Raw genomic sequence first — 11,198 nt, forward strand, 5'->3', positions numbered from 1 at the left:
TATATATATATATATATCTATTCCATAGATATCTATAGATATATGCAGAGATATGCATGTATCATGTTATCATGTGTGTCGTCAATCAACCAAAAAGCCTTTCTCCACGGTGGGAACGCCGTTCATATTCCGTTCATTCAGTCGTTCATTCATTCATTCATTCAATAGCCCTGGGCGACCCAGCTCCCCCAAACAGACGCCCCTGGAAAAAGAAAAGGAGAATCGCACAAGATTTCGGTACCTCTGTTCCCCCACTTCCGCATTCCACCCTTTCGGCTCTTTCGGGAATAGAGTCGGGTATATGGGTATATAGAGGTAGTATTTCGCAATCAGGCAGCCCCACGGGAACGGAGGCAACCGCAGCGTTCACGCCACGCCACGGCATGTCCATCACGCACTCACTCACTCATTCAATTTGGAGCTGTCGTGCCGCTGCTCTACCAGTACCAGGACCAGTGCCAGCACAGACCGGTGGCCACCAAGAGCAGGAAGAAGAAGAACAAGCAGATGAAAGCGCGTGGGTTGCCACCGAGTGACTGCTGGGATCGTGCACGCGACGTCGTTGGCGCGCTCGTCATGCGTGTTGTCGGGAGTAACGGGGCCCTTTCGTACGATGTCCTGTAGTTGTAGTGGTAGGAGGGTTGGTGGTATCTCGTCGCGCGAGCGGGTTGCGTATCCCCTCGGATCGTGCGAGTCGCGGTGGATGTCGGTTCTGGGTATGTACCTGGCATGGATATGGGATTGAACGATACCACGTGGCTCGGGAGGCGCTGTTGAGGTGGGTATGGAGGCGGGCGAGAGGTGAGATGGGGTGAGGGTGTAATGAATGGTACATATCTGGACGGAGATGAAGGTTGAGGTATATGCGAATACCTGATCGTCTGGGCCGACCGGCTGAGGTGGGGAGGTGTGCTCTGTGTTACTGTCGAAGAGCTGGTGATGTTGTAGACGTTGGAGGACGTGGGTAAACTTCGATGCGGTGTCCGTGTCGGTGTTGGTGAGGGAGGAGGCGTAGGGAGCAAAAGGCCCAGCGATGCCGCCGCTGACTCCGACTCCCTTTCCATGTCCATCTTCAACAACAACGGCGTCAGCGATCTCTCCCGCTCCCGCTCTTGCTCTGACTTCCCAATCGTCGACCTCGTCCCCACCGGCGACGGAATCGACCCAAAATTACAATCGACCATGTACTGCCGCACGTCCGCGCGCGATGGTTTGGTGAGGCGCACCTGTCTCCCCCTGATCCAGAAGGGCTGCAAGATCCGCCAGTCTGCCCTCTGCGGGTTCGCCGCGTCGACCCACGAGCGGCACGGCATCTGTGCTTTTTTGGGCGAGAGGTACAGGGTGACGTTTTTGGCCTCGGCGTGGGCCGGACTCGGGTGGATGGGGAGGTATCTGCGGCGCCGGGACGGGTTTCTGACACGCTCATCGAGGCCCTTGCCGTTGAATGATCTTATCTGTAGAGATTCCGCCCGTTACGGACGGACTGGAGTTAGTGAATTAACTCGGTCACTCAGTCATTTATCTTTCTTGTTTTTTTTTTTGCGAGAAAAGTAAAAGAAGGGAGGGGGAAAGTACTATCAAAAATATGACCTCGTCAGTGCCCGTTTCTCCTCCGCCGCCGACATGGAGGACCACGACAGGATGATTGAATAACTCGACTCCGATTGAGCGACACCGCTCTGCCAACGCGGAATCGATCTTGTCTTTGTCCGGGAGGTTGCATATTTTGCCGGCGACGACCTCGTGTTTTTGCATCTTTTGTCCGCTTTTTCTGCGCGTGGTTTTATTCTGTCTGTTTTGTTCTTATCTCACCTTCGCTGGTGTCTGTCAAGCTATGAAATAAATGGATCGTCCGTCTCTATAAAAGTAGATTGGATATATATACTCGAGAATTCTACCTCGAGTTCGAGTATTTCAGTGATCGAGATTCTCCTCTCGACGAGAAATAAGTAGTGATATCACAAGAGACCAGCCGAGAGGTATTGTAAGCGCTCAAGACAGCGTCGACCAGCGTCGACCAGACTCGAGGCCGTTGACAATTCCAAGGTAAGGCTGTCGAGCGGGACGAGGAGGGGTGGGGGGGAGGTGTATGTGTGGGGCAATAACTAAAACTCAAGCTTCTTTTTCAGACGCTATCCCCATAAGGATCTAGTGAGCGGCCCCCGCCGCGGCCGGCGAGGCGGATTTCTACTCGTAGGTCGTCGGGGGAGAGCAGTTCCGGACTAGATGCCGAATAGTTCCCGTACTTTTGCTCCGAACTTGTACAAATAGGGATGAGTAGGTACCTTGTAGAAGCTTGGCCACCACCGCAGGCCATCCCTCTCCACTTTGACGCCGCAGCACTTTTTCTGCCTCGATGATCTCGCGGCGCAGGTGGGCACGCAGGTCTGTTCCAGGTCGACCTCGTTTCCAGCCCGAACCCTAGAAGAGTGGCTGGCTACGGGGACGAGATCCTTCGACGGCAAGACCGAGTCAACCGGGACGAACACAAAAAGGCCGAACTCGAATTATGCTTGTGCAATCCGTGCGCCAAGCCACAACTACTTGTAGGTAGGCAGCGAGGTCGCCGGGGTTTCTCAGTAGAGCCTATGGTATAGGTACGAGTAGGTAGGTGCCTGTCATTGTGGAGGCATGCTGTATCCGGGACGACCGGCCAGTTTGGTCCGCGTGCCAATACTTGTGGGCTTGGTGTTCTTACTTGCTTGCTTTGACGACCACTACCGCCCCCAGCGTCGGCTTGCAAAAGTCCATCGTAACCATTACCACCACCACCCACACTATCTTCTCGGCGATATAATGTCCCGCATCGGTGGAGTGCTAGGCGGCTGAGGCGAGCACGAAGAACGCTGTCAGCCAAGGCTTTGCTCCATGTCTTGTGAACAAACGAGCCACATGCACAGCCAAGCCACCAGCTTCTGGCCTGGCCTGTCTGTCTGTCGACTCGGAAATCCCCAAAGACCGAATGGCAGGTCCCCCTTGAAGACTAGCCAAGTGGTACGTGACGTGAGAAATGGGCAGTGTCCTCAGCAAGAGCGAGGGAGAGGGTTATCAAATGAGAGGGTGGATAGACATGTTGCGGAAGAATAGTGGGGTGAGTGGGTGGGCGTAAATAGTCAGGTATTTCTCTCCCAGGCTAGGCTAGAAGAACAGCTCTTCACCTGTGGGCAAGAAGACCAAACACTGTAAGGAGTAAATGGTATAGGTGGCCAGGAGGACCCTGACCATGACAAACCAAGGCGCAGACGATGGGGAGGTATACCGTCTTTCATAGTAACGCGGCAAAGTTGAATGTCAAGTGCGCTGGATATGGATTTAGTCATGTATGAACACAGTACAATATGTACGAGGCACTTCCTAGGTACCAACGTATGTCCCACGTATGTAACCATCGTTGAAGGCCAGGAATGCCTAGTCTTATGGTTACTGCATTTGGAAAGGCCGCCACTTCCAGCCTCGTTCGGTCATTCCCATACTTCATGCCCTCAAATCAATTGCCTCGGAGGCATCGTCTCTTCTCCCTTAACTGCATGCACAAGGCTTCCCCTCTTGTTCTCATAGTTCCTCAAGGTGCCCGTCCCCTCCACAGTTTCTTGGACCACAGAATCCTCAAAGACGTCGATGTGTGTGCTCGCAAACTTTCGTGCACTGACCCCCCTCTCGAACAAGAGATCCAGTTCTGCGAAACTGCGACCGGCAGGCTCTGGCACACGGAAGTATGTGTAGATGATGCAGCAGAAGCAGATCCCCGCCCAGAAGAAGCCGGCGTAGTTGCTCCAGTTCCATTCACCGGGGTTGAGCATGTACGGTGTCAAGACGGAACAGATAATTCCGACGACGTTGTACAGGTTGCGCCCCAGTACGACAGTCTTGATCTGCAGACGGCGGGTGGAGAGCTCCGCAACCAGAGAATAGCAAACCGTGCCCACCGTCAGTTGGTAGCAGAGTGCCCAGACCAGCATGATCGATCCAGTAGCCAACGCAGCCGAGTCTCGGTGGGAATCAGGAACCAGCCCCAAAAATCCCATGATGAGCAGCATGGAGAACAATCCACAGAGTCCGTAGAGGTAGAGGGATCGTCGTCCGATGCCCCGACTCATCAAGAACCAGGCACCGAAAACCCCTCCCATGTTGATTCCATACTGTCCGAGGGCAAAGTCATAGGATTTGCTCGTGGCCAGACCCGCTTGCTCTAGGAAATATGTCGAGTATCCAGAGAAAGAATTGCCGGACAGGTTCTGGATCGCCCAGACCATGCACACAATCTCGGTCCGGCGCAAGTCTGTGCCTTTGAAGCAATCCCAGTACGTGGCACCCGCCGTGATCTTTTCTTCCAAAGCGGTTGTATGGACCATCATCGCAATGGTTTCGTCGGCATCGAAATCGGTTTCGCGGTTGAGTGAAGTCAATCGAAGAAGTGCTCTTTTGGCGTCGTCGAGTCGGCCCTTGCGCACAAGCCACCATGGCGATTCTGGTGCGAGGAAGATTCCAATTATCAGTGGTGCCGGCCACACCCACTGAATCGCATAAGGTATGCGGTATGACCACTGATCGTCTCGAGGGAGCATCGACTTAATGACCCCAATCCCGATCACCTGTCCCAGTCCCCAGCAGAAGTTTACATAGGTCGTAAGATACCCTCGGAGAGCCACTGGACACACCTCCGATGCATAGGTGATGGCTAGGCACGTATAGAGTTAGTAGGTGTGTTTTCGAAGTATAGGAGGTTCGATATGTAGTGGTGTGGATATTGGGGGCTCAAAGAGTTTCCAACAACACCTCATACATTGCGGCCGGAAAAACTTACTTGCGACTTGGAACATGCCCCAGGGGATTCCGCAGAGGATCTCTGCGACCTGGAGAGCGACCACAGTCTGTGCGGTGAAGAAGACCGCCGTGTAAATGGCAACGAGGGCCAGGCAAGCAATGAGGGTGTATCGGTAGCCAAAACGCTCGCAAACCAAGCCGTTGATCATAAGGCCAATTATTTCGCCGACATTGGCACCGTTGCTAAGACCTGCCTGCCACGGAGCCGGGATTTGATAACTTCCGTCAGGGAGTTGTTCGCCGTATTTCTTCTGGAACTGAGGGAACGCGTCTATGAAGACGGCGGTCAGAAAGCAAACATTTGAAAAGGAAAGTCGGGAATTTTGGGTCCAGGCACCAGATCACTCACAGAAATTGCTCAACAGACACACATCGTATCCCTCCATGGCAATGCAGGTCGAGATCAAGATGCTCCACCCAACGGCTTTTGGATAGAGCTTGATGCCTTGCCACAAGGTCATCTTGTGCTCCTTTTCGGTTGCTCTCTGAGCATTGTGGATGACATCGTCAAAGGTTTTCTGGTGCCCTATGTCGTCCCCTCGGACCTGCTCCGGGGTGCCATGGGAAGGTTGAGAGGAGATGACATTCTCCTCGACCGCCTTTTCCGACATGATCGAAAACGCGTCTCAGCGTGTATTTTTCCTTGCGCTTTGATCGCGTCAATCGAACAAAGTTAATGAGGTTGTGGAGTTGAGAGTGGTTAGAGATGGAGGTGAATGGACAGTGACTGGCTGGCAGCTCCGCTCACAAAGTCCAGACAATCCTGCTGACCAGATATGGTGAACAAGGACAGAATAAAAGGCCAACAATAAGCAGGTGAAAAAAATTATGAGTTGACCCAGTATAACTAGCCTGCTGTGACAACTCTCCCAACCTCCCCACTGATCAGCCGACCAGCTTCTCTTTATATCCCCTGGTCCAGGTTTTCTGCGGGGGCGTGGTGTGTTAACGAAGATCCCACGTTACACTGCTTTCTGGGGTAAAAAAAGGGCGATTCGTCTGGTCTGGGGGAATCTTGCGGCACGCGCGCGTCGACGAAGGATCAGGTTTTCTGTTCGCCCTTGCCAGATTCGTGAGGAGGTAGAAGCAAGTGGGAATTTTTGCTGATCTGGACATTGGCGTGAGAAAATCTAATCAGAGGGCCAGTCACGCGGGTCCCTGAGGATCCCCCTGGGAAATCCTGGGATGATGAGTTCTGAGTCCCTGGGGAACTCCCGAGATGCATATCCACCGCACCGCACCGCGATCAGATCAGGTATTGTCTTTTCCTCTCTCTTGCTGGTCACTGGTTGGCCCGGTCATTGTCACGACAAATGGGTTCGCCATCCGCCGACTGTGGTTCCACCGAGCTCTCGAGCTGTCTTCCATCCTTCTCCATCTACCTGGCCGTGTGCCTCGATGTGCTGAGGGCGATGAGGGGCGACCGTTTTGCCTCTTTGATTTTTGCTCCACCCCGATTTTCGCAAGGTAGTATCGCACAACATGAAAATCCGGGATCTAAGACCAACTAGGGACAGTCTCAGAGGATGCAGGTGAGCAGAGGTGCACGAGCGAAGATCCCCAGACGTCACCGATCAATTGCCGGATTATTGGATGGTGTTGCTTGTTCGCCAATCAGGCTCATTATTGTTTGTGTTCCTTATGGTCTGTTCAATGCTTCGTAGGGTGGAAAACACAAGCCTTCGGACGGATATGCACCGAGAGCGATGGGACACCAAGACTTGAACCAAGACTCGACAAGAGTTCAGGACCAAGAAAATACCAAGAGGCAGGCAAAGCGTGCAAAGCGGGCAAATGCGCATCTTTCCACATTCTCACTGTAACCCACGGTCAATTGCCGACGACAAATTGCGCCGCATCACAAGGATGCTACCCGCACAAGAGTCTTTTGCTCCCCGTCAGTCGTCGGTGTTGCCAGCGCCGACAGAATTCCGCCATGACCAACTCCGCAGCCAAGCCTCTCCTACAAGCAAGGGTGTTGGACCAGGGACCTGGGATAAATATTGCCTCGGCCATACCGAGCACAGACTGAAAGAGGAGGACAAAGGCATTCATTTGACTGCGTACTCGGCCCTTGAGCATTTACGAGGTTCTCAGCTTTTGTGCTTGATTCTTCTCTCTCGTGTGCTTGCGTACCTGTAGACAAACTTCTGCACAAAGCACAGCATGGACAAGTATGTACTACGTATGGGGCACACGCCTTACACGTTGCACGCGCACGACAGCCATTACGCCTGAAACGTCAAGATTCAAACACATGATACAGGTACAAGTTCAAGTATGTACTGTGTACCTCGTCGACAAACGCACCTGCACTTCAACTCCCGGACAGTAAGTACGTCAAACAAATAGTCATTACTGGAAAAAGGCCAGTGCTGGTGCCTCCGAGAATCAACTACCTCGCTAGTTTCGTGTCGCTCGCTTTTCAATTCATTCATATGCCTGCCTGCCCACTTGCCTTATCTCTTGATTTTCCCTCAGTTGGTTTCCCTCTTGGAATTCAATCCTGTCAATGGCGGTTTGTCGCCCCATGAAAAATGTTAAATGTTGCCTCCCAGACACAGACTCGATCGTCACTCACACATCGTCGACGATCAAACAAATGCCTCCAGACAGAGTAACCCGTCGACAAATTTCCCGAACTTTTCGCTGGACGGTCGCTCACGACTGACCCAACACTTCAATGCCTGTACCTACTTGGACAACAGGTCTGCTGGGCAAGGTGCTGCTCGCCTTTCTTTTCTCCGCGCCTCTCGACTTCCTATCCCCGTTTTCCGGCATCCGCAGTTCAAGCGGACCCAGGGTATAATCAAGCAGGACCGTCTCGTACCGGTTGTTCCGACATAGATTCTCAGCCTCGTGTTGCAACATCTCGGCATCCACTTTCAAGCTGAAGTCGATCAAGTAGCAAAAGGTGATTTCCAGCCGGCCTAGTTCGCCCTCTGACACCCCGCCCACCTTGCTAAAGCGAGCGTGAGGCCATGAGAGGTCTTCGAGTGCCTTCATGGCAACTCGCAATGTAGCCAACAGCAAACGATGCACATTTCGTGGAGTGACCGGCAAGATCTTCTCTTGTACCGCCAATCGCGTGATGTAGAGGGAACTCGCCAGATAAACCGCCGTCGACATGGGACAGTATTTGTGCATGCGCATGAGATAGTCCTCGGTAGAAATGGGAGGTGGTCGTTTTGAGTAAAACTTCCGCGCCAGAGCTCCATGCTGAATATACAGAGGCTGGGCGTTGGCCCCGATAATATGTGCCGCCGCCGTGGGTTCATGCTCGTGTGCTTCAGGTGAGCCTATAGGAGTCTTCACAAAGAGCACTCCATCGATATGTTCCTGATGCGAAGTCGACTCCGGTGGCCGCAGCTTGGTGGTTTCCTTCTTGGGAGTCTGCGTGGCAGCAGTCTCCGCTGTAATTGACTCGCGCAGCCTCGAGAGACTTCGAGCGGGTGACCCTCCTCGACTCCGCGCCGGCGGCGTGGGAGGGACATCGCCGATCATTTGGACGAGGTTGTCGATGTTGCGACATAGCAATTTCAGCGCTGCGACAGGCTCCAGCTTGAAGATGTCGATGTTCTCCGGCGTGAGATCGTCGAGCCCTTCCAACGACGGACTCTTGATCGAAGGTATAATGCCTTTGTCGTTCTCAGGCTCCGGAGGGGCAGGTAGTTTGGGCAGCGACGACGACGCCGAAGCCATGCCGGCAGCCTCCTCTTTCTGATCCCCCTGCTGCTCTGGGCTACCCATGGTATACGTCACGTATGTAGATGGTGTTTGTTTTCTTTTCCGTCCTTCCTTCAATCACCCCACCTCAATCATGGGTGGAGAGACGCGTGCCGCTGATGGTATCTGGAATGGGCGGCAAGTATTCCGCCACATGGTCGAGCTCGTGCCAAAAGGTGAAGGAAAGATTGTGCTCCCCGGGCGGCGTTGTTCGATGCCTAGCGTAGGGTTGCGGTATGGAGATGGGACTGCTTTGCGAGCTTCAGTAAAACGATGGTTGCCGGCAAGCGCAACACGTAATGAGAGCAAAGAAACTCGAGTGGGCGAAAGGCGGGACAAGGTGCAGCTTGGGCTTTGACTTTGACCCTTGGAAGTGCTGAGCACGGCTGAGACCAGGATGAATAAGACGCGGAGCTCGGGAACAAGGAAGCGTCGCCATTCACAGACCCTGAGGTCACGACCAAGGTAGAAACAACCAGGCCTTGCGTCGGCACAAGGGGACAGTTGTGGTATTATCAGGAGCTCAAGGGTGTTTTGGCAAATGGTGGAGGGACGATTTGGCGTGCGCGCGGGGGGGATGTTGTAGTGAGATCCTGGTGGTGTGTATCGCAGACCAACCGACCGTTAAGCCGCAAGACACAATCTCCTATGACAAGGAAGATTGTAAGGAGGTACTACAGCTTCTCACTTTGTACAAGTGGTTCTCCTCCAAGTATGTGTATGTGCGTGTGTGTGGCAAAGCATAGCATGCGTATACCTCGTATTACCACCATCTCTGCCCCAAAAAGGATTCGACGTGTCACGCGCCCTCCAAAGCCAGAGAGGCAAGAAATCTAGAACTTTTTGCGCAGCCTGAGGATTCATCCGAGGTTGGCGCCTTGCTCCTTCGCACACATTTCCACCTTCTACAAGGACACACTACCGCAGCTTGACACTCGATATCTCGTGCACATCTCTTGAAGATGGGTAGCCTCTGCGTCAGCAACAACCCCCTTCGATGCTGCCCTATCACCCTATCGCTCCGATGTCATAGGCACAACAGGGCAACTGGGATCTTGAAGTGATCGGCGCCCAATTCTAGACTGGACTGTGGGATGCAGTGTAGCCAGCACACCCGACTGGTTCAATGGGTTGCATCTGCAGGCCCGCGACTCCCAAGCGCCACCAGGTGTTCTGACCGTCCTGGTGGAGACTGCACGACATCCCTCCAGCGATACCGAGGTGGGCTATTGAGGAAGAGTAGATCTGTCGAAGAAGAGGAGAAGAGGGCCTCGATCACTATTCTGACAATCTATTTAACACTGTTTTGATGACATCCATATCTCTTTGGTCCATCCCCTCCCTCACAATCCTTCATCGAGGCCCACCGATACAAACAATAGCCCTGTGCCGTGGGCTGGTCTTAAACGAATGACAAAAAATCGGAATCTCTTCATGGCACAAAATGTGTTGCTGGCGCAGACCTTCCCTTCAGCCCAAGAATGATATATGTATCTCTTTGAAAACCTCCTGGAACGCCGTTCCTCCTTTCCCTGCTTTGCAGCAATAATCCCCGTATCTATGTATCCTGCCCGTTGGGTGCCCCGACTCCTGTTCACTATACATTCCTTTCCGAGACCTTTCTATCGTCGTTGTCTCCTGTCTCGATCTCGATCATGCTCATCGTCGACGATGATGATACTTTGCCGTCGCGGACGTCGATCCCCGGTCCCTGGTCGTCGTTCCTCTCGAGCTTGTTGGGTGCGGAGATGGTCGTAGTCATCTCGAGCCCGGTCGAGAGCCGATCGGTTTGTTTCACGAGCAGGCACCACGGCAGTCGGGTTGTGCACCACGACGCCTTGGTGGTCTCGTGGTCGTCGGGTCTCCACAAAATGCTCTCGCTCCTCCTGGTGGAGGCGGGTTTCACGCTCGGCAAGGTCTCTTTCACGTTTCTCCAGAGACCTCTGGCGCTTTTCGAACTCAAGGTCCGCCTTGAGTCGATCGGCCTTTTCTTTGGCGGCGGCGGCAGTAAGCTCTGCCTGTCGTCGCTTACGCTCTTCTCGCTCTAGATCATCACGCAGCCTCTGGACTTCCGGATCGGGGCGCACACGCACATATTCCCGTCGTGCGCCGTCGTGATCATCGTCCATGCGTGCTCCGGTCATATAGTACTTGCCGCTGTCGCGCTTTCGTGGTGGAGAGGGACTTTCCACCTTTGGATGGGCGTCCTCATCGTCGGCAGGCTCGTGGATGACCTTGACCTTGTGGTGCCGCGGAGACCGTTTCTCCACGACATACTCGATTGGGTCATCCTCCTTGTGAGGCTTGGTCGTCTTCGGTGGCAGCTTGGGGGGCAGAGGGGTGAAGATGTTGTCTTCCAGGTTGGACGACATGGTGTGATATGGGCCTCGAGGAGGCGAAGGAGGCGGGCGTGGAGGACTCCAGCTACGGCGCTCTGGCCGTCGACTTCGAACGGGGACTTCTTCAATGATATGGACTCTCTTGGTGCGAGTCCGGAAGAGGTTGTAGAGCTTGGATCCAGACGTCAGCCGCTCTCGCTCCGGTGAGGTCGTTCGCACGATGCGGTATGTACGCACCTGAGGACTTCTTTCAATGACAATCGGTTCACGTGTATACTCGTCGTGGCTTCTGCGGCGCCTATCAGACAT

General features: G+C 53.7%; 4 protein-coding genes across 4 annotated transcripts; all 4 read right to left on the minus strand.

Moving 5' to 3' along the window:
- Positions 1-402: 402 nt before the first annotated feature.
- On the minus strand, positions 403-1,755 carry AYO20_11343 (hypothetical protein; the record flags this gene model as incomplete). The annotated part of the gene is made up of 3 exons (XM_022649595.1): positions 403-1,121; positions 1,175-1,454; positions 1,576-1,755. The coding sequence occupies 3 exons, from the start codon at positions 1,753-1,755 to the stop codon at positions 403-405; spliced, it is 1,179 nt and encodes a 392-aa protein (XP_022494419.1).
- A 1,727-nt stretch (positions 1,756-3,482) lies between these two features.
- Positions 3,483-5,435, minus strand: AYO20_11344 (hypothetical protein; the record flags this gene model as incomplete). Its single annotated transcript, XM_022649596.1, has 3 exons — positions 3,483-4,678; positions 4,805-5,095; positions 5,174-5,435. The coding sequence occupies 3 exons, from the start codon at positions 5,433-5,435 to the stop codon at positions 3,483-3,485; spliced, it is 1,749 nt and encodes a 582-aa protein (XP_022494420.1).
- Positions 5,436-7,485: 2,050 nt separating this feature from the next.
- On the minus strand, positions 7,486-8,574 carry AYO20_11345 (hypothetical protein; the record flags this gene model as incomplete). The annotated part of the gene is made up of 1 exon (XM_022649597.1): positions 7,486-8,574. One exon carries the CDS (start codon positions 8,572-8,574, stop codon positions 7,486-7,488), a length of 1,089 nt encoding a protein of 362 aa, XP_022494421.1.
- A 1,598-nt stretch (positions 8,575-10,172) lies between these two features.
- Positions 10,173-11,198, minus strand: AYO20_11346 (hypothetical protein; the record flags this gene model as incomplete). The annotated part of the gene is made up of 1 exon (XM_022649598.1): positions 10,173-11,198. One exon carries the CDS (start codon positions 11,196-11,198, stop codon positions 10,173-10,175), a length of 1,026 nt encoding a protein of 341 aa, XP_022494422.1.

The sequence above is a fragment of the Fonsecaea nubica genome (genome assembly GCF_001646965.1).
Source record: "Fonsecaea nubica strain CBS 269.64 chromosome Unknown Scaff148, whole genome shotgun sequence".
NCBI classification, from domain to species: domain Eukaryota; kingdom Fungi; phylum Ascomycota; class Eurotiomycetes; order Chaetothyriales; family Herpotrichiellaceae; genus Fonsecaea; species Fonsecaea nubica.